Below are 23990 nucleotides of genomic sequence, written 5' to 3'. Positions count from 1 at the left end.
AATCTCATTTTACTATTTAATAGAGCAGCTGAAAAATGACTTAAAGATGTGGCCATATGGTGTGAAAATCCAGAATCAAGGAAAGAATGAGATACTACAAACATGCAAAAAGCAATAAAAGGAGGCAGCTCTGAGCTCAGTTAATGAAACGCTGATGATGGAGACTGTCTTTTATTGATGACATTTGAGGACAGTGACTCACTGGTGTTTTCCAAAACACGAATTCTGCATTTCAAGTGTTTGAGAGATTCCACTAAGTCTCTCTCCCTCTGCCTGGGATTGTTTGTACAGAAAGACTCCACAGAATAAATTACCGAACCTTCCACACAGCTCAATTAACTGAATAAAGCAGGGGGAGAAAGCTCCAATCTGGTAGCCACAGAACAGAGGCTGGCATCATTTTTGCTTGAAGAGTTTATAAGTGAATCATGGGGCATTTAAAAGACAGCCTAAATTGAAGAGTAAAGACGACAGGAAGAGGTGTGAGCACTCGAGCTGACACTTCATCCTCTGCTGATGCTGCCATGGGAAGTCAGTCAGGTGTTGCACTCTGCAGTCATTTTACTGCCTGTCTTTACGAAGAATTTTGGTGTCTCCACCCTGTTTCCCCAATGCCGCATACACAAGCTGAGCCAAACTTTGCCTTCTCTAGAAGTTCCAAACTTTGCGTTCTCTAGAAGTTCCAAACAGCTCCTCCCTTTAAATATACCTGCACAATGGAAGTCGACTTCGGGCAAGAAAACCTCAGGTCAGTTGATTAGTGATTAAACCATCTACACCTAGAGAGCTGTCTAGCTCTGACCCAACATGCGGGCTCTGAATTCAGCTATTTTCACATTAATTCATTCAACAAAAATTTTCTGATGCCAAACATGGGAATTACCAAGGTGAACAAAGCAGTTTCTGTTCTCAAAGAGCTCAGAGTCTAACAAGGAAAACACCCCCGCAAACAAAATTCGTAATAAATGAGTTAAGTACACCAGCCAAGGTGAGTAAAGTTTTCAGAAGAGAGTTCCGAACTGGGGAAGTGCTACAGGTTCTGCTGAGTTACAATTTACTCATGTCCATAGAGCAGTTTTAGATTGAGATTAGTTTTAGATTAGTTTTAGATTTAGATTTAGTTTTAGTTTTAGATTTAACTTCTTAGGAAACATGCAGATGCTTTAACGCATCTGAGACGTTTCCCTTGCGTCACTGAAAATGTGACCCTTCCTCTTAATTCCAGCATGTGGGTGGCAGAGAGATCAGAAGGGACGGAGCTGAGGTCGACTTGCAGAACAAGGCACTTAAGACTCTGCCCCTTGGCTCTCCCAAACCACTTGGTGACAAGACAACAATAAAGGAAGAATAATGCTAACAGTCACGGGGTTTGCTTACACATTAACAGCTAACTAGTGCCCTCCTTACATGAGCCCACAGTCACATAAGTCAGTAGCTGGGGAAGTTGGGAAAACCACAACGAAAAGGCTGAAAGACCCACACTGGACCAGGGGTGTTTTCTTACAAACAGATGACATCCTCATCAGTAGCAAGTGCTGAAAACCCAAAGAATGACTGAAAGATAGGAGGGGTGGGCATTTGAGAAAGGAAAGAGATGTTTTTGAGAGTGAAAGGAAATCCCGATACACCAACCTCACCCCCCTCCCCACCCCACCCCCCAAATCGCTAGGTCTCCTTTCAGCCAACTCCCTCCTGCCTGGGGAATCTGGCTTCATTCCAGTGGCAGTGCCCTAATGTGCTACACCAAAAATAAAACAAAGGATGCCATTCATCTTATTTTTCAACAACTGGTTTCTTAGTTTAGAAGAAAAACTTGGCAATCATAAAGCTAAGTTTTTTATTTTTATATATTTTCTTTTTAGTGTCAAAATAAACTGAAAGAGGAAAAAAAAAAAAAAAAACCTTGCCCAATGGTAAGAAAAGAAAAATACACAAAACCCTTCAGAGCTCAGTCGGCCACACACTGCCATTCGACTGACACCACCAAAGCATGGAATGCAACACTCCCAAACTCTCACAGTCCCTAGAGCTGCCTGCCTTCTGCTGCTGTAAGATGTGGCTACTTAGGAAAATTCAAATAGGCTCCCAGTGTTAACTATGTTGCATATTTACTTTAATCAAAGTGACATTTCCCAGATGGTGTCATCCAGAAAACCTCATCTGAAATGGGGAGCATAAGAGAACTAAGTTGCACATTCCAGGGAAAATTGGATACAGGTGTTTCCCCATTTTAAGATGACTCAGTTTACGAAAATACAAAACTATGAAACGGATGCACTCATGGCATGAAAACCACCACACCTAACCTTGGGAATGGGTACCTGGTACCCCAAAACGGGTACCAGACATCTGTATGAGGGAATGAATGGGTAAATAACAACATCTTTCCAGGACCAACGCAGAACCCTAACACTCTTGGGGATGAATTCTGAGCCTAATGTTTTGTGTTCCCCGACGCCTCCTCTGCCTAGGAGGAGGAAAAGTGAGAAAAGGTCTGAAGCATGAAGCTGTCCAAAGGTGCCTCAGGAAATTAGTAAACCTAAAGGAAATAATTCACCAGCCGCACCAGCGCTGAGCCTCTATCTTGTAAGCAAAAGAGATTCCCTCATGGAGGCTGAAACACAGCAATAACATTCCCTTTAATAATTCAGTAATTGTGATATGGGCTATGAAGAAAGGAAGGATGAGCATGAATTTTTATATATATATAAATATATACAGAGAACCTAACCTGGAAGGAAATGTCTCATTGCTTCAGAAACTAGAGAACAATGTGTAAAAAGCATGAATTTTAGAAAGGTCAGACCTAAACCTGGTTCTCCAACCTACCAGCTGTATGACCTCAAAGTAATCTCTCCGAGCTTCAGTTTCTGCACCCTCTAAGGCAGAAATAATAAAAATCTCAGATGGATGTTGTGAGGATTAAATAAGATAATGTACGAGTCAAATACACAGAGCACAAGGGCGGGCAGATCCCAGTTCGGTGAGGCCTGAAACTCGTACAGTGTTGAGTGCCATCTTCAAGAAAACTACTCAGATGGTGACAGATGTTAACTGGACTTGCTGTGGTGATAATTTTACAATACATACAAATAACAAACCAACCAACATGTCATACAAGTGAAACTAACATAATGTCATGTCAATCATACCTCAAAAATAAATAAATGAAAAATAAAAAATAAGCTCATAAGTGAATTTAGAATGAGAAAATAAATCACAATAAATTTCACATTTTTAAAAGCAGAGAAATATAATCACTATTATAAATTCTTAAAAAATAACATGACATTTTTATGAATTATTCTATCATACTTCTCTACATGTTTTCCACGTTTTTATGGCAGCCTACCTTTTGGTCACCTATTCAAATGACAATGATTTGTCATTTATGTAAAGAGACTATAAAGTGAATTCATTCTTTTTTCTAGAATGATTGATAGAAATCTGTTTGTAATTATTAATGTTTCGAATGCAACTTCCCACACAGACACACTTGCTCTTTGTAGTTCTACCAGAGATCTGTTTCCCCCCCAAAATAGGCATTTTGAGCAGTTCTATTTCATATGATTGCCATGAAAAAATGAAATAACCTAGTGTATTTACATTTGTACACACTACAGCAACACGTATATTTCCGCAAAACAGAGTCTCTGTTTGGGATGGGCATTATTAAGAACCACATCCTTTGCTTACAGTTTTACACTACTAAGAACTGGAAAGATTTTCCACAGACTAGCCTGTTTTTCCTCCTGAACCTTGTTTTTCCTCCACAACTTATGTATTTCTGGTGTTGGCACCAGAGGACACATTCATCTGTGACAGTCCTCCGGCCCTGCTTGGTGGCGAGCCATCACGGAGGGCGAGGGGCTTCCTGGAGGCCATCCCTCCACTGGAAGAGTTGGCACGAACTTCACTATGGATGCAAGTGACTGTGAACCACATACATATATCCTGCTAAATCCAAATTATCCCCAGCTCAACTTTCCCTTTAACTGGCTCCAAAAACGCCCATGGCGACTCCTCGAACCAGCTATGTAATTTGTGGGACCCAATGCACATGAAAATGAGGGTCCTCTTCTTAAAATGATTCAGAATCTTGATGATAGCGAAGCATTTAAACCAAGCACAGGGCACCGTGCTGCCGCCCAGGCTGCAAGCCCGTGAAGCTGGCCCTGGTCGCTCTATTGCCACCTGTCAGGAGAGGACGTTTAATAGAGAAGTAGAATTGGGAACAGACAGTAGTTTCAACAAACTGTGGCTAAAACAGCATGCGTTTGCCAGTTTTACAGAATCGTACAACCTTATGAGCTTACGAGCAGGGCTTGCCCCAGGCCTCACCAGGACTTCATGCGAGTGGGGGTCCCTGTGGCTTATGCGTCATCAGCATCATGGTAAACCTGCACCACTAAACCAAGTAGGTGCTCAACAATTCTTCCGGAATGACCCGGAAGAGATGGCGCCGTCGAGCCGACAAGACAAACGAGAGATGACTACAACATGGTCACAACTCGGTGCATCAAGTCCAAAAAGCGTTACTGCATGAAATGTGGGGATGTGAATTCAAAGCAAAAGAAATAACCCAGTGACTCCACCGGGTCAGGCAGTCTTGAGTCCTGGAGGCGTGGCGGCATCAGCCAAACCCACCTGGTCCTGGCTGCAGTTCTGGCACCATCTGGTGGCAGTCCTCCTCCCTAAATCAAAACTGAGGGGAACCATTTGAGATCCTGTGGCTGACTTGGCCCTTTCAGGACAGTGGCAGTGATTTCAGGAATCTCCTAATGAATTGGAGCAAGTTTCATGCCTGAGTCTGGGAAACTCAGCAGGGAGAAATCTAGGGACAGGGGCTTCATCCACATCCGCTCCCTCGCTGATGAGGCAGGGTTGCGCCCCGGAGCACAGAGTCGGGCCTGCAGACGAGGAGTGACAGGCCGGGGCGAAGCTATGAAACTAGGCATTGATGCATCTCCCAGATACAGGAAGGAAGAAATGGGCAAGGATCCAGTATATTCTAGCTGTGTCAAAGACAGATCTGGATGAAATTTTAAGTGAGGAAAGAGTGTAGAAGTGCTGAAAAGAGTCTTAGGTCTGGAAGAGATGTCAGCACCCTGAGGTGGCCTAATCCACAGCAGCACCACAGAAGGGGAGGGTCAACCAACTGGGTGTCCAAGTCTAACCAGATCATGAGAAACAAAACACAAAAGCTGACCAGGCCTAAGAGGAGAGGCCTGGAGTTCTGAGAATCTGGGTTCAGGTTGCTGTGTTCAGGGTTCAAGTGGTGACAGAAGTCTACAGGATAAGAGATACAGTAGGAAGAGGCTCCTGGTTGACCCAGCGGGCTAAAAAGAACATGGGTAATCATATTACTTCTCAGTCACCTACTCCAGAGAGCTGTGGAAATCACATAAGGTACCTGACACTAGGAATTCAACAGAAGGTAGCCACTATTAATAATGCTAAAAGGGTTCACTAAAGACTTCTGTTCCCGGATGTTTCTATTTCATCTTCCTTTTATTCTTGTGAAATACTGGTGTGGATATGGTGACGGAAGATGAACTCTGGAACGTAAGTTTGGGACAGTGAGTAACAGCAATTACCAAAAATTCTTTATCCTCACCAGAAACAATACAGTAGGTCATTACTAGACTATATCAGAAACAATGATGACTTTCTTCCAAAGAAGTTGGTCTTCATGAAGATACAGGCACCTAGGAAGTTAGGAAACAGTGACTGGCCACATCTGGGGTTCCCTAAGAAAAAGCTAATAGGACGCTACACAGAAGGTTTGGGAAAGGTGTTTGGCTGGGAGCCCACCATCAGCTGAAAACCACCATCTACCTGGAAGGGGAGGGTGGGCACAGAAGGAAAGACACATAACTGTGATAACAGAAAAGAATTTCAGTTTTAAAATTACATTAGGCCACGCTTTTAAGTGTAGAGTAAGTTAGTGCATGAAAGGCACCCACTGGAAAACTCGGCCCGATTATACTCCCACCTTACCCCCGATCAACATTCAGACTCCCTAGTAGCTGAAGGAACAGCAAGACTGTCAAAGAACACACAGGATCTGACAATAAGAAAAAAATAATAAAGAAATTATGAGAATAAAATGCTAATGATAAGAGAGGGTGATAATCTTCAATGGGCTGCTTTTAATAAAACTATATTCAAACTGGATATTTTCTGCCTTATTCTCCCTCCCTTTGATTCAGTCTGCTGAGAGTTTTCCTTCTGACACAATCCAGTCAGAGAACCAGAAACCCCATGAAGTATTTCAAAAGACAGAACATAAAAAAATGGGTCAACCAAAAGTTGTTGGAGAACCCAAAGAGCAAAGACAGAAAATGGTACCCCAGACACACAAGGGCGGGAGGCAGTATGTCCTAAAGCTGCAGGCACAAAGGGAGGAGGAGGCTGGGGTCCGCAGAGCCTACAAGCTAGGGGAGAGCCCTTGTGGGGAGCCCAGAGCCAGGGCTTAGCAGCTGCTGGGACCCCTGGGAAACAGGAAGAGGGCAGCTCTGGAAGCATCCGAAGAACAGCTGGAACCTGGAAGCGGGAGCTACTACTCTCAGTTGCAGGGCCACCGCTGCAGGTGGCTGCCAGCAGCGGGAAGCAAAGGGGAGAGGGCAAGCCCCTCTCCGCCTCCCCAGCCAGCACCCGTCCTGGCCCAGCCCAGCAGGAAACCAGCTGGCAAGGAGGACTGTGGCCTGCAGAGTCCCCGAGGTCCACAGCAGCGTATGGAAGGGCAGGCGTGTGGCTGAGCTGGATGACGTACACGCTACACATTTAGAAAAAGGAATTGATTCCATGTTTAGGTCTCCGACTCGCATCTTCATTTACAAGCGAATCTGCCTCAAAATATTGCGCACAGGGACAAAAGATGTGGCCGGGTTGTCCAGTCAGAGAGAGTCCAACAGACCCACGCTCCCCGGGATCTCTTCTCACACCCTAGAGAAGGAGTCAGATTCTGTCCTAATCATTCTTCCCTATGAAAAATGGGCTCCTATGCAGCCATATGCAGGCCCGCTTAAAACAATAAGCTTCACTAACCCCCGAGCACCACATTCTCCGGGAGCATGGTCTGGACGCTTATCAAACAAGTTCCTGAGCCGTTCTCTGAAGTTTCTGGGCAAGTACAAACAACAGAGTCAAATAAATGCCTTTTAAAAGCAAGGCCATGGAGCACGTACCCTGTCCGTGAGATCTTCATATCCCCACAGAGTAAACAGTAACATGAGAATATTTATACTAAACAAAACTGTATATCAAGCCTGCTTTGGCTCAGCCAGAGGGAATGATAAATTCCTTGCAGATCTCTCATAGAGTGGTCCTTTGTGGGCCATGGACGCCACTTCCAAGACAGTACAAACCAATTACAGAGCAAGGCTTTTCATTATGTTGAGGAATGAAAATATCAGCCCCCCTGCCATTTTGTTTTATTTTACAGTTATATTTTATTTAGCCCACCCTCTGCTCCTTATGTTGAAATAATTTTAATTTATTATTGTGTCAAGTCCAAATTCAGGTTGGAAAAAAAGGACAGCCCCCCCCCCCCACAATAATGACATCAGGAGTCCTTATCACCCTCAGAGCCTAGCTTTCGGCTTTCCTTGTCCTTCCTCTAAGAGACTAAAAGTTGAAGTTTAGAGTGGGATAGAGGAAAAACACTAAAGACTTGATGAACTGTAAAATCTATTTGCCCACATCAATTCGGTCCTATTTGCAACTGGCACAAGCCACGGGCAAAGCCCTCTGGTAGGAGCCAGAGGTTAGACAAGCAAGGAAGCCACACTCCGTACAATGTCCACTTTGTGGTCAGACGAAAAGAAAAGTACTGCCGAAGCATTCCCACAGACAGTTTTTAAGAGGCCAATAAGAGAAAAGGTTAATAGGAGTCAGGCTGTTTCTTAGCTCATTTTGTCAGATTTTCTCAACCCAGTTTGATAATCCTTGGCTGTTAGAGATCCACTCTGGCTACTTCTGCCAGCTCCCGCGTAGAAATAGCTGGTGATACACCCTGCATCCGTCCATAGGCTAAACCTTCGGGAACTCACAGCTGTTTCAGATTTTCTAGAGAACCATGGGGGAGCAAGGGGGAGTGGGAAAGGGAAAGACAACAGAAAGAAAAGGGAATTAGAGTATCAATGGGAAGTAAGAAATGTGACTGTGCTGGTTTTGAAAATTCTTTAACAAAAATAGTAAGTTATTGTTTTTAAATAGACAGATGAATCAAAGGCCAAATTTAACTAACTCTATTTTAAACCATTAATAAACCCCACATGCAGTGCCAGAGTCCATCATAATAGATTAAAAAGGAAAAATGGGTCTTATATGTTTGTATACTTCAACAGATACTAGAAATTTGCCAACATTTTACTTAGAAAGCCTTCGTAAAATGATCTTACTCACTTTTTTTAACTTTTCTGAAATATACATTTTTTTAGTAATTAATTGTGGTACAATATATATACCATAAAATTTACCATTTTAGCCACTTTTAAGTACAGTTCAGCAGCATTTAGTACTCCCATTGATACACATCAATGGTTACACAACCATCACCACCATCCATTTCCAGAATTTTTTTCAACTTCAAAAACTGAAACCCTGTGCCCATTAAATGGGGGTTTGGCTTTATACAGGCCTTACTCGAAGCCAGTGGTCTGGAATGCAGTGATAGAAACCTGAAGAGGCTAATTCACATGACTAGCAAAATCAGTCAACTCCTCCTACAACCCCAAATGACCCAGCGGCATGCGGTGCTTTTACCCGCTCTCATCTGTTTAACATTGATGCCCAAAACCGAACCAAAGCTCTACAACACATCTGTAAGAGTATGAATAATATATTTCATTCTCACCTTACAGACTATCAAGTCCTTCCATTTTACTCCCCCAGAATACAGCCCTTGATCAAGGGGGAAACTATTTTCCCTACTTAACAGGTAATGGAGAGTGAGAGCAAAGACCAGAACCCACAACCCCTAATCCAGTACTCACCCTACTGGGCCATGTGGCCTCCACCAAAGTAAGAGAAGAACAAAGCGTTTCTGCTTCTCAGCTCTTACAGACTAAGAAATTGGCCTACCAGGTCTAAACAAAGAACATTTGCTCTTCGCCACAGCAATTAGACTTCTATCTGACTGAAAACCACACCTGGTCCATCATTTCTCTATCTTTGTTGTATTTATATTGACAGTGAAAAGAAAACACCCACAGAATCACAATTCTGGAACAAAATTAATTTGCAATCGTATTCAAGAATCAAATAGAAGTTAAATAAAGATAGGTGACTAAATCCTGTAAGAGTTCAACCTCTTTTTTATTTTTTTACTCATTAAAATAAATTCACATTATATGTTCTTACTAGACAAGACCATAATCTTTCTTGCTAAACAAAATCAATGGAAAAAATTCATTTCTTTGTGCCTTATGGAGAGAAAGCACCTTGTACTAAAGCAATATAAATACTAAGGATTTACATAAAATTGCCAGAATCAACAAGTGGCTTCTTTTAGTTCACAAAGAGGCTACGTATTTTGATTCCTTTCAAATAAAATCCTTCCACTGATACCCTTCTCTTTGCTCAAAAGCAATACATTCCCTAAACCTTCAGATTTTCCATTTAAATTCCAAAAAAGATAAACATAATTCCTTGAAGTCATGCCCAATACCATCATTCCATCTCCCTATATAAACACTGAAAAATTAGACAACTCTGACCCTTGGGAATTACCTCTAAAATGAACAATAGGTCATCCTAAAAGTGGGAAGGTAAAAACGGGCAATGATTCTTTGAAAAATGAACTTCATTTTCTAATTCTCCCCACACTTTAGTCACTTAGTGCTTGATCTTTTAAAGTATACTCTTTAAAAACATGATTACTCAAAAAATGAGAGTTGAATATAGGACTCAGGAATAGGGTTCAGGAAAATCAAGTAACCTGTTTTTAGGATTGTTCACGATAATGAAAGGTAGTCCAGCAACCATGGCCATCTTATCCATCCAGTTCAGGAAGGCTTTTAATGTACACAAGGACATAAACCTGATACACAGTAGGTTCTCACGAAGTTTTAACAACTAGAAATACCTTAGGGTGATTACAGACAAGCTATAAACACCTGTTCTGTTGAACAGAGAATTTCTACCATTCTCTTTGTATCTTCTTTTCATCTTCATCAGCCAAAAGAGAACATTGTCATGATTGATGTCTTCCTTAAAATTTAAGAGAAGCCTTAGATTGGATCATGTAAAAATACCTCCCTCCCCCTATCTTCCAGAATTCCCCAGTACTTTCTTTCATAGCACATTCAGCACGGTTCTTACGTTCTTGGGGTGTAAATCCAATCAATGCTCTACCAATTCCCTGGTCTCTCATGGACTTTTTAACTTGAGCTTCTGTATAATTAGGATACATAAGAAAAATGATCCCATGATCATGTAAGCCATGTATTGAGAGTCTTCTGAGGTTTCTATAGTGTCTTGGTCTCCAAAACACTCTACATTGAAAGCTATCTCCATCTTCCCTTCATGAGGAAAAGTCATTGTTTGGACACCCTTCAATCCATTGGCTTTGGAGCCCTGAATGGCACTCGAGATCTCTTTTCCCAAAGCCAACTCCTGGGCGTCTATGGTAACACTGCATGTCATCGCATATGGGCTGGCTCTGATGCGTAGGGCATTAGAAGAGCATGTTAATCAAGCAAAACAAAACCCTCATTTTTGAATAATTTATTCTTTAGCCAATATCAACCCAAGGAACTTCCTTTACTTTATTTGAAAATAGTTCAAATATTCCTCATTATGAACTCCAGAATTTTCTAAAGGTTATTTATTTGTTTATTTGTTTATATATAACAGAGCTATATTTGAGCTAAGGCATATACTTTAATCTACTCTAAAAGTAGCCAAAAGACACTTCTTCTGGAATAGTTAAAAGATCCCAGACCTTCTAAAATATCACCAGAAAAAGGAAAGCACATTTGATAACTAAACATCAATAGCAGCAAAAACCCTTGGCCCTCACTCATCTCCAAGACCATTTCCACAGGGGTTGAAATTCAGGGCCAAGTGTCAGGATCAGGAAGATGTGCATCCACCTCTTCCTCCCCTAACACGCACCTGTCATCACTAACTTACGTTAACATCTAATTCAAACTAAACTCAACAACAGTCTTGACTAGGGAAGAAGGTCTCTAAAAAGTGACATATGGCCTTGGAATTGGAAAGGACAAAGGCACTTGTGTCTCGTGAAATGTGGATTTGGCAGGCTTTGGACTATTATGTATACCTTATTTGTTATAACCTATTGGAGACACCTCTTTCTTCCTTTTCCAGCTTTCCAAGGGACTGGGACTATCATTGCTACTCTAGAGTCCTATTACTCTACAGCCCAGGGACAAATGTCCCTCTTTTCCCTGCCGCAGGGATGGTGTAGCTCATGTTACATAAATAGCCTGCTCTAATTATAGTTGATGTTATAAGATGGACAACTTGGTTAAATTAGCATTGGTATAAAAAGTATAAAAAGCTTAGGTTTGCAATTTCTTTATTTGGGGGGAACCTTACATTTCTAAAAGGCTGAGCTCATCTTCAGCATATGACAATTCCTTAGCTACTACTTCAACACTATGTTACTGTCATTGCTTTCTCTTGGCTCCTCTCAAACTTATTACTCAAGATGTCAATCTCCATCAGAGATATCCTGCTGAGTTCACTTTCTCCCAGACAGCCGTGGTTTGGGGGTTTTGCTGCCTAGCCTGCGTACTTTCATACTAATAGACGTTTTACGGAAAATCAGCACACGGAAACCACATTTCATCTTTTTCCCACACATGTACATAATGAAACATTTCAACTCCCGAAGCTGGGCCTCCTCCTACTGGGAATTCTGCAGGCATGAATCAGATTACATTTCTCCATAATGCTGATTTCATAAAAATTAAATTTCCTAACAGTCAATACATCTCTCTCTCATAATTTCATATAGCAATCACTTACTCTAAATATCTTTGAGAATTATATCGGTTTTAACATTTCACAGAGTACAATTGGAAATTTTTTTTGTCAATGCTAATGACATTCATTAACAAAATATCCAAGCATGGTTTCTCTCTCCTCTGCCCCTCAACAGGTAATGTCACAAATAGTCCTATTTCCACAAAGCTGATATACACACCCTATTCTCATTCAAGAAGTGGCCTCTGGGCACCTGGGTGGCTTGGTGGGTTAAAGCCTCTGCCTTCAGCTCAGGTCATGATCCCAGTGATCTGGGATGAAGCCCCTGCATGGCATCAGGCTCTCTGCTCAGCAGGGAGCCTGCTTCCTCCTCTCTCTGCCTGCCTCTCCGCCTACTTGTGATCTCTGTCTGTCAAATAAATAAATAAAATCTTAAAAAAAAAAAAAAAGTGGCCTCATCTTTACTATATTCCCAGCAAATAGTTGGGTCACACTCAGATTTTGCTAAGCAGTATAGAAGTACTGGGTTATAGTAAGAACAACTATTCAAAATACATATTGTGCCTGTTGTGCTCTGCTATTCTGGAACTTTGATCTGCCAATCAACATCCAGATATTCACACATAGCTTATCCCATTGGGGAAGCAGGTCACTTTCTTTTGCTGCTGTTGTGATTTAGCAAGATTTTATTTATTTATTTGAGAGAGAGACAGAGCACAAGGTGTGGGGAGGGCAGAGGGAGAGAGAAAGGGATAAGCAGACTCCCCACTGAGCACAGAGCCGGAAGCAGGGACATTGGGCTCCATTCCAGAGCTTAGAGGATATGACCTGAGCTAAAGACAAACACCAAACTGACTGAGCCACCCAGATGCCCGGGCAAGCAAGGCACTTTCAACAGCAATTCCTTCAGAGAGATCTGGGGCTCCTCCTTCCCACACTACAATGGCATAGTCCATTCCATCCCTATAGCCATGGGACTTTTCCTGAACCTCCCACCCAGTAAATTCTAGAGGGCCTTTTACCACCACATGCCTAATAATTATCCCGATTTTTTATTTTTTAAGAGAGTGGTGGTGAGGGGCAGAGGAAGGGAGGGAGAGAGAGAATCTTAAGCAGGCTCCATAGCCAGCACTGGGCTCAGTCTCGCAACCCGAGACACATGAGCTGAGCAGAAATCAAGTGTCAGCGATACTTAACTGACTAAGCAACCCAGGCGCCCCAATAACTCTCTTTTTTAGTAGAATTTGCAAAGTTGATCATTTGTGTCCATAAATGAATTCACTGCCTGAGATAAATTATTAAAAATGTAAAAGTTTAGATGTTCAGCCTAGAGTGCAGGAGTTCCATACAGAATACGCTTGTCCCAACACTGACTTACTTAAATTACAATGAAGCAGTGTTTTAAAAATTCCTTCAAAAGCACACTTCAAAGTTAACTCTGAGAAAAATAAAGTTAAACATCAGAAATAGCTTTTACTATTTTAAAGAGGTAACCACTTCAACAACACAGAATGATCATTTTTGTCTATGCCCTTGTGGTATGTATTTTAAATTCTGTTACACTGTAGTTACACGATACTTTGTTTTAGTGCTCTACCTTATTCAAGGTGTGAATCCAGACCATCCAATGAATCTGAGAAGTTTCTGAACTAACCAGGTTGTAGCTTCCTCCCTGCAGGGTTAAGAGGCCATGACCCATTTCTCCCTTGAAAAAAGAGACCAAGAGGGAGAGAAAAAACAAAAAACAAAAAGCCTGCTTTCTGCCCAAAAGCATGCTTTTCCAATTTCCTCCATTTAATCCTTCCCAAGTCCAGCACCGATATGGTGATCCAATTCTGAAGAATCAAATTCTGCATTTAAATTCAGCAGTACCATTGACCTTATTCAAATGCTGAATTTGATTTTTTTATGCTAATTTAAACTTAGTGAGAAGTTTTAAATAAGGGAGATAATTAATCCCCGCAAATCATATTTCTAGTTAAATGTCACAATTAAAGTAATTCCATTTTTTGCTCTAAAATTAGAAACCTGATGTGAAAGTTTGTTTCTCAGTTTGCGGTTTCGCTCCGCTCCTGCCTCCCGCACATTGGCACTCGGCTGCTCTGGCGGCAGCACGAATCTCCTCGCTGCAAAGCTGAAATTCCAATTTTATTCCAACGCAACTGTCAAAACGCCCTGAAGCAAGCTAAAAACAAGGAAAAAAATCTTTGGTATGATTTCACTTTCCATGTGTTCTTTAATGAAAAATTTATCATTCTAAATATTGGTGTTTACTCCTAGTTAAATACTTTTTTTTATCAAAAAGAAAAAGAAACTGAGATTCAGTTGCTATTATTTCACAGGGAAATATAACAGGCCTGATGTTTTCCTGACAATTCTGTTATTTTCTTGTGTGGAAACACTGTATTTATCATATACTGTATGGCTGGTGATTCAGATATTGTAGAGACCTTATGGTGAACTGATATAGATGTAAACTCTTTATGCCAGATTGTTTAAGCAGAAAAAAACCAAATGCACTTAATTAACATCTGATGTGTAGCTTTTGCAAACACAAATGCAATATTTGTGTTTGAGCACTGGCAGTAATGACTGTGAACTATGCTATTAATGTCTGGTTTAAAGATGCTTGTGGTAGGACCACGTCTGGAATAACACAAATAAAAAGCTGCATTCAGACAAAACAATAGTGAAGAGCCCATTAGAAAAATGAAAAAGCAGTACTCAGAAGAAACACATGTCTTTTTTTCCCTTTAGATAAAAACTATTTTCAAAAATCGTTCCAGACACCATCATCTTCAACCAATTAAAGGTGAAAAAGATTCTGTATATTTTCCTCTACAGAAAGATTTTCATTTTAAGGGGTCAGAAGAAGTGGTTTAGGTTTGTCTTTAGAAGTTCTATTTATTTTATTAAGCCCCTCTTGGGTGGGTAGTATCAAAACATGCACGAGGAAAGAGTTGAGATGGTGTTTTGGGATATTTTTGCATTTTTCTATTTGAAGAAAGAACTTCACATTTGTGGACTGCATTACAGTTTGAATAAAGAGAGAGATTCTTGTGGACTGAGGTGCAGTTCCCTCACTAAATATGTTTTTCCTGAAACCCTGCTGGGTGCCAGGAACCGTGCGGGTTGTTGGGTATAAAAACACAAAGAAGGTTAAAACAAGATAAAACCTAGCCTAACTGTGCTCTTTGTTTCAGAGTAACCAACACAGTGACAGACAGACTCGGGACTCGGGTTGAACAACGTAAACCGTTTTTACACCAAAAGCAATTAGTCGTCGTTACGTATCGGTCCTTTACATTTCCGAGAGCGTGTACTAAAGGGAAACCGCAGCCCAAACACGACATTCGACGACTAAAGCCATCAAAGTCAAACATAATTGCGAAGTCGGACGCTCGCAGGGCAGGAGGAAGGCGGGACTGGCACGCACGCGGCGGGATCGCCCGGAAACCCCGCGGAGAGGGCCCGGGCGGGGCGCGGCGCCCGGGGGTCGGCATTCAGGGTGCCCCTCTCGAGGTCGCTGCCTCTGCTCAGCCGTCTTGCTGCAAACCGGCTAAGATGCTTTCCCGCTCTCTGAGGACCCGGGAGCTCGGTTCCTCAACTCTGAATCTCTCCGAGTGACAGTGACTCCGATGGGCAGCACAGAGGCAGGTGCCCATCCGCGGCGGCCGGGAAGGAAGCCAGCACAGGTGAGGGGCAGCCGCCCTGCTCCCCCGTCCCGGTTCACGCGGAGCCCGACCCTGAGTCCTTCACGTTTCAATCACGGGTTGGTACCGCACTTAATTGCACACGGAGACTTTCATCTTCCATCATCCCCACTAAATCTACGAGCAAACCCAGAAGATTACGAAAACAGGTTCTTTCAAACCAGACGCATTCGGGACGCCTGGGTGGCTCAGTCGGTTAAGCGTCCGCCTTCAGTTCAGGTCCTGATCCCCGGGTCCTGGGATCGAGCCCCACATCCGGCTCCCTGCTCAGCGGGGAGCCTGCTTCTCCCTCTGCCTCTGCCGGCTGCTCCCCCTGCAACTGGCTTATTCAACACCAAGAACAGTGCCTGATGCTGCACTCATTTACGGAGCAAAGTAAGCAGAGGCAGCTCTCAGTTACCCGCTTAAATAACCAGATGGAAGTTCGTATTCCAAGACGTACGAATTCCCTCCACCGTCGATTCCCAAGGCACCATATGAAACTACAGCTCAGAGAATTGTCCTTGTATTTTTAAACAATGATGAATACAACGTACCATTCAGGAGTGTTTAAATTACCTCACAAATGTTTAGGGTTTTAAAATATGTATGAATAAAGTATTTATTTATAGACCTAAAAGTATCAACTCTTACCGCTTTGCCCTTATTTATGTTCCCTATGAGCCAGCCAACTACAAACTTTTTAAAAGGAATTTGGCTTAAAAGATTTTGTGTGTTTGGCACTAACTAAGGCTGTTAATCATTTCTGAACTCATTCTTTTTTCTCTCCTGTTTATATTATTCTTAGGGAACTTCAAAACAGAGACCTGTTCCCCTTATAAGTTCTGCCTTCGTTCAGGTACGATGTAGTACAGTTAGCTAGAAGTGTTCAGCTGAGAGCCCCGACCACTTCTATTTAATTTCTTAAGGAAAAAATAAATAAACACAGCAACAACGTGGTGAGGCTTTTCTGCTTTATTGGGAGGAGTGAAAAAAGAAATGCTGAGAAGCACTGATATAACTAAAAAAAGTTACAAAAGTATATAAAATCCTTCCATTTAAAAATAGGGAGGGAAATTGCCATTTTGGGGGGCTAAATTCACTGAAAAACAAGATGAATAACATCTACCCTAACGACTAACGTGTTATAAATTCTACTTCAATAGATACTATGGTAAAAAATTAAAGCGTTTACTCCTTCCCACATAAATGTGTTTTTAAGGGAGAATTCATGCAAGTACAATAACCTAAGATTTCAGTTGATCATATCTCTTAAATTTAAATCACAACTAGTTTGTGAAATATTAGAAACTGTTTATCCACATCCCTTATTCACTATTCCTCCTTGAATCATTTTCTTTTTCTGCCATTAGCATCTGCTTTGAGCCTCCTAAATGAGGGGTCTCTTGATGAACAATTGTCTGCCTAACGTTGGCAACCCTTGGAATGTTCAAGTTTTTTGCACAAACTAAGATCTCTACCCCCTATCAGGAGATAGTAGCAAAAAAAGACATGGGGATAAAAGTTGTGCTTTTTCCTTTTTACCTTGAATCTCCCATCTAACCCAAACTGAATGAATGCACTGAAACCCAGGTCTTATAAAACTGACCACTGCAAAACCTTAATAATTATCCTTTATGAAGATGATAGAAAATGATCACAAAATTGATTTAGAGACATTTTTAAAGTAATCTGGAAGCATTAAGAATTTTTAAATGTTTTTCTTAGAAATACGTGAGATAAAATACATGCACATTTTACAATAGTGAAATCCTACTGTGCATCGGACTTCATATCCTCTGGCCTTGACACTAGCTACTCCTTCCTGGGACTCCTCATATCTCCACATGTCTAACAGTCTCACCCCTTCAAGTCTTTGCTCCAATGCTGCCTTCACAATGATACCGACTTTGGATTATCCCTTTTTTTTTTTTTTTTGAGATTATTTATTTGAGAGAGAGTGCATGAGCAGAGGGTAGGGCAGAGGGAGAGAGAGCGAGAATCTCCAGCAGACTGAACGCTGACCAGGAAGCCCAGTGCAGGGCTCAACCCCACAACCTTGAGATCATGACCTCGGCGGAAATCAGGAGTCCGCTGCTTAACTCACTGAGCACCCCCATATTATCCCATTTAAAATCATGATTCACTTCCATCCTAGATCTCATGATGATGCCCCTTATTCTGTTCAGGTGGCTACACCACCTACCATTTTTCTATCACACTATATAATTCATTATTTATTAAACGTGTTATTTATCGTCTGTCCCTTCACTCCCTCCCCACTGGTATATAAATTCTTTGAGGGCATATAAATTCTCTTTTGCACACTGATGATAGTGCCCGGCACATACTAGGTACTTAATAAATATTTGTTGCCTTAATCCATTAATTACAAATTCTCTCTCTACATTGTACTGTATTTTCCATTTCACTAAAATTTCTCCCAAAACGTCACACTTCATTGCTTTTTCAAGGGCCTTTCACATGGGTATGCTATAATCTGTTTAACCATTCTCAAATCCTGAACATTTACTGTTTTCAGTATCCACGGACATAAATAATGCTTTGACAAACACACTTGCATGGAAGTACATGAACCTTTTATTATTTCCCTGGGATCTAGCACTAGAGCTGGAATTCCTGCAAGGCAGTTCTACGCATTTTGAGAGCTGTTGATACATAGCACTGACTCACTTCCAGGAGGGTTTTTTTTATACTACCATTAGCAGTATGAGTGCCTCTAGCTACATCTTTCCCAGCACTAAACACTACCTTTAAAATGCCATCTTTAAACATTTTGTGCCAATTTTGGCATCTTCAAGTTTTAACTTGGGATTTGCAGATGTTGATGAAATTATTCATGTAAATCACAGCTCTCTGTGTGGAGTAAAATAAAGCAGAAATTAGAAATCCCGAATGGCTGTCCATTTCAAATCAAACAATGTAAACAGGTGTGGATGAAGTAGAGACACAGATTATCTCAACTGGAAGCATTCTTTCATGAGATGGAGAAGCAATATCCATTTTGGTTTAAACAGTTACAGACCAAGTTTGTTCCTAGAGACTTAATGTGAACACTGAACTCAGATTCACTTTTACTATCAGGTTATATAGTCTCAGGAAACAAACTGAGGGTTACTGGGTGGGGAAAAGGACAGGGTGGCTGCAAAATGGACACTGGGGAGCGTGTGTGCTATGGTGAACGCTGTGAAATGAGTAAGACTGACAATTCACAGACCTGTATCCCTGAAACAAATAATACATTATATGTTAATAAAAAATTAATAAAATTTTAAAAGATTATGTAAACCTCAAGTTATATTTAATAAAACAAAGGTAACAGCTGTTCAAAAAAAAAAAAAAGAAAAGAAAGAAAGCTCTTCCCAAATACTGATGCCTTCATTCTCACTGCACTACAAAAACAAGAATTAAGTTTTTCAAGGGTTTGCTTAACCTAATGCTAAAGCCAGTTCTTCTGTCCCCCAATACTGGTAACCCCATTTCTAATTCCTGTCCACCTGACCAATCCAGTTACCTGGCATCACAGTGACTTGGTCTGTGGTGTGATCCCTTCCGTCTTTAGTGAACTCCAAAAACCAGGAAACAGATTTCTTAAAGTTAGAAAACTTACACTTCTATATTTGTGAGACAAATTGTGGGAAAATATGTGAGGTTCAAATTGGCAGGGAGCAATCAGTTTCTTCCTTCTTTGCACAACTAAATACGAAAAATATTTATAATCACTCTTTAATAAATCTCTTTACAGTGGATTTTTTTTTTTTTAATGGCCCTTTAGGGCACTTGCGTGGCTCAGTGAGTTGGGTTCGTGCCTTGGGCTCAGGTCATGATCTCAGGGTCCTGGGATGGAGCCTAACATTGGGCTCCCTGCTCAGTAGGAAGTCTACTTCTCCCTCTCCTTCTGCCCCTCCCCCCGCTCATGCTCTTTCTCTCTCAAGTAAATAATAAAATCTTTTTTTTTTTTAAATGGCCCTTTAGTATCGTATCTGGCACTTAACAGACATGATTTCAACTTCACAGTGTTATGAGGGAGTTACAAGGACTATGTCCATTTTATAGATATGAGAACTGAGGTTTAATGAGATTAATGGCCAACGCACGGCCAGGCCAAGATTTGAGCACAGCTTCACAGCCTATACTTTTTTCATTGTACTTCTCTACTTGATTGTAGATACCATTTGTTTGGGAGCAGAATTCTGCCCAAGGCCTGTATGTAACCGCAGCAGAGCTGTGACTCAAGGAAATGTGCCTGCCTGCCTCTTGCTCCTTGAGTATCTAGTATTTTAATAACTGCTAGGTAGGTAATAACTACCAAAATATTACGTAACGTGATTGAATTTGTGACCCCACAAAAGATATTTGAGAATGGAAGAATTAAGACTCAAATAAACAGCACTGAGCTGGAGACACGCAGGAAATGGGCCCTGGGGTTTGCGGAGGGGCACTGTCTTCTCCTAAGGTCGCCTTAAGCGCGGGGGGTGACTGGAGCAGCAGAGAGAGGCAAGAGTTGATGAGATCTGAGGGAAGAGAGAACACCTTTCCCAGGGTCTGTTCTCTCTGCTCTAGGAGCCTGCTGCCTAGAAAAGCTTTTCCCCAGGGCGGCTCTAGAACTGATTTCAAGCTGTAAGCATTGACGTGGCCAACCTAGATGTTCAAGGACTGGAAGATTTTCCTGCCAGCTCCAAGTAGTGTTCTGCGCAGGTCCCCACCCCTCAAGTGTCCCCATCACACCCCAGGGTACCCCCTCAGACCCGCAGACACAGCAGCAGGGCCCCAGGCACCCTCTCCCCTGTCAGGAGCTGCAACCATTCTCATCACTGGCCATGCTGCAGGGCTCATTAAAGATCCTGAATATCACCCTTGGGGCCTCTCATCAAATATATGGCCGAGGCTTCTAGCTCCCCCGTCAGCTTACAAAGGCGTGGGTGAGAGTAAAAGCTGAGAGAAGACCCCACCCCGATTCAAGGAGGAGCCCCCAACCATAAACCTTTCTGCTGACATGAGAGAGACCAAACGAAGGGAACCTCGGGATGCTGATAAGTTTCAAAAACATACTGAGAACCTGTTAAACCACATCTTTGCAAGGGCTGGTGCTGCTTCCAGGTCAGATTCAAGAGCACTGAGATGCCTCTTCCTAAGCCAGTCTAGTTGCTTCCTTCTCTACACAAGAACAGACTCCTCAGACAGGTTTCTCCTCTCAGTGAGGAGAAACACCACAGCCAGGGACATGCAGGACCAAATTTTAACTAAATTAAATTGAAATCAAACCCAATAAAAAAAGTAAGGCATATAATTTTTACGGTGATAAAACATATGTAACATAAAATCAACCATTTTAACCAATTCTAAGACTACATTAAGTACCTTCCCATCACTGTGTAACCATCACCGCAATACCATATAATTTATATAATTTTTAAAAGTCAAAGTTTGGGTATAATTTATTTTCCCTTGAGGTTAGTCTCATGATAAAAGTGTGTCTTTGTCCAAGGAGGCTAAGATCTCCAACCCATTACAAATCTAGTTTCCCATGGAAAATTCATCACAAGAGCTAATGAAGTCAGTGCCTTCAATTTGTAAGCAATTTTATCACAGCACCAAGTTGTGTATATTGTTAAGAAAAATAAAAGTTAAGGGTAAAAGAACCAGATCCTCACTGGCACCTCTAGCTACATGTGCTATTAAATTTAAATTTTTAATAAGTAATTGGAAAGGAAAAAGTGAAACTGTCACTACTTGCCGATGACATAATATTATATAGAGAAAACCCTCAAGACTATATCAAAAAACTATTGGAACTAATAAACAAAATCAGTAAAGTTGCAGCATACAATAATACACAAAAAGCTGTTTCATTTCTATAGCTAATAATGAACTATCAAAAAGAAAACAGTCCTGCATCAAAAAGAATAAAATACCTAGGAATAGATTAAGCCAAGGAGGTAAAATGTACATTGAAAATGAGACATTAATGAAAGAAACTGAAGACAATACGTAAAAATAGAAAGCTATTCCACGCCCATGGTTTAGTAGAATCAACATTGTTAAAATGTCCACACTACCCAAAGCAATCTACAGATTCAGTGCAATCCCTATCAAAATTCCAATCGCCTTTTTCACAGAAATAGAATACACAGTCCTAAAATTTGTATGAAGCCACAAAAACCTTAATAGCCAAAGAAATCTTGAGAAAGAAGAACAAAGCTAAATCCACCATGCTCCCTGATTTCAAACTATATTACAAAGCTATGGTAATAAAAACAGTATAGTACTGGCCTAAAAACAGACACATATAGGGAACACAATAGAGACCCCAGAAATAAACCCGCACATATATGGTCAGTTAATCTAGGGCAAAGGAGCCAACAACATACAATGGAGAAAGAACAGTGTCTTTAACAAATGGAGCTGGGAAAACTGGACAGCCACATGTAAAAGAATGGAACTAGAGCACTATTTTGCATCATACATAAAAATCAACTCAAAATGGGTTAATGTAGAGCCCTCAGGTGACTCAGCTGGTTGAGTGTCTGACTCTTGGTTTCAGCTTAGGTCATGATTTCATGGGTCATGGGACTGAGCCTCAACAGGCCCAGCGCTCAGCAGGGAATTAAAGATTCTCCCTCTTGTTCCCTCCCCCCACTCACAAGCACACTTTCCCACTCTCTAAAATAAATAACTCTCAAAAAAAAAAAAAAAAAAAAAAGACTTGCGTGTAAGACCTGATACCATAGAACTCTTAAAAGAAAACATAGGTAAGTTCCTTGATGTAAATCTTAGCAATGATTTTTTTTTTTTAATCTGAAACCAAAAGCAAAAGTAATGAAACCAAAAATAAAGTGGGGCTACATCATACTAAAAAGCTCTGGAGAGCAGAGGAACCCATCAACAAAATGAAAACATAACCTTATTGAGAGGGAGAAAACATTTGCAAATCATGTATCCCATAAGTGTCTAATATCCAAATTAAATAAAAAATTCATACAACTCATAGCAAAAAAACAAACTAATTTAAAAATGGCAAACGATCTAAATAGACGGTTTTCCAAAATAGAGTTATAGATGGTATGCTCAACATCATTAATCATCAGGGAAATGCAAATCAAAACCACAATGAGAGATCACCTCATACCTGTGAGAATGGCTATCATCAAAAAAGCAAGAGGGACGCCTGGGTGGCTCAGTGGGTTGAGCCTCTGCCTTCGGCTCGGGTCATGGTCCCAGTGTCCTGGGATCAGGCCCCACATCAGGCTCCCTGCTCGGCGGGGAACCTGCTTCTCCCTCTCCCACTCCCCCTGCTTGTGTTTCCTCTCTCACTGTGTCTCTCTCTGTCAAATAAATAAATACAATCTTTAAAAAAAAAAAAAAAAAAGCAAGAAGCAACAAGTGCTGGTGGGGATGTGGAGAAAAAGAAACCGTTGTGAACCGTTGGTGGGAATGTAATTTAGTGGAGTGCTCCCTTTGGCAGCACATATACTAAAAGTGGAATATAATTTAGTGAAGCCACTATGGGAAACAGCATGGAGGTTCCTCAAAAAATTAAAAATAGAACTACCATATGATACAGAGATTCCACTTCTGGGTATTTATTCAGGGGAAAAAAATGCAAACACACTAACTTGAAAAGATTTCTGCACCACCCCACCCCCCCATTTATGGCAGGACCATTCACAACGGCCAAGATGTGGGAGCAACCTAAGTGTCCATCAGTGGACGGATGGATAAAGAAGTGGTGTCTGATACACGCACACACATAGTATTTTTCAGCCATTAAAAAAAAGGAAATCTTGCCATTTGCAACAATGTGGATGGACCTTGAGGGCATTATGCTAAGTGAAATACATCAGACAGAGAAAAACAACAAATACCATATGATCTCTCTTATATGTGGAATCTAAAACAAACACCAAACAAACAAAAAACGAGCTCATAGATACAGAGAACACACAGGTGGTTTTAAGAGGTGGAGTGTGGCAGAGTGGGGAAATGGGAGTCAAAGGTAAAAATAAAAAATAAAATTTAAATACATAAATAAAATATAACTAAAAATTAAGTTAATTGTGGCACTCGCCACAAGTCAAGTGTTAGTAATCACACATGGCTAGTAGTCTCCTTATTGGACAGTGCAGACAAAGAACACTTCCATCATCACAGAAAGTTCTACTGGATAAACACTAAACCAGCTATTCTGTAAGGAAGTCTCATATTTCCACATTGCTGGAGGCTACTCTGAAATACAGCTTGTTTTCATCTTCTTCCTCCATTCTTTGTATTTGAATTTTATCTCTAACCTTATCTTCCCAAGGCAGATTACAGAATTCC

At 41.2% G+C, this 23990-nt stretch overlaps 2 protein-coding genes across 2 annotated transcripts in view; both read right to left on the bottom strand.

The window, feature by feature from the left end:
- Positions 1–2023, bottom strand: part of SATB2 (SATB homeobox 2) — a 466941-nt gene extending 464918 nt beyond the window's left edge. The window contains exon 1 of the mRNA XM_082688948.1: positions 2013–2023. The gene's annotated coding sequence lies outside the window, so the exon portion shown is untranslated. The remainder of the gene's footprint in view (positions 1–2012) is intronic.
- A 13697-nt stretch (positions 2024–15720) lies between these two features.
- The window catches only part of FTCDNL1 (formiminotransferase cyclodeaminase N-terminal like), a gene marked incomplete at its 3' end in the record, with an annotated part of 32983 nt that continues 24713 nt past the window's right edge, over positions 15721–23990 (bottom strand). Inside the window, exon 4 of the mRNA XM_082690089.1 lies at positions 15721–15788. Within this exon, the coding sequence (XP_082546215.1) occupies positions 15721–15788 (68 nt within the window). The remainder of the gene's footprint in view (positions 15789–23990) is intronic.

The sequence above is a fragment of the Mustela nivalis genome (genome assembly GCF_964662115.1).
Source record: "Mustela nivalis genome assembly, chromosome: 11".
Classification (NCBI taxonomy): Eukaryota; Metazoa; Chordata; class Mammalia; order Carnivora; family Mustelidae; genus Mustela; species Mustela nivalis.
Note: the sequence above shows the minus strand (reverse complement) of the source record. Positions and strands in the feature narration are given on the sequence as shown.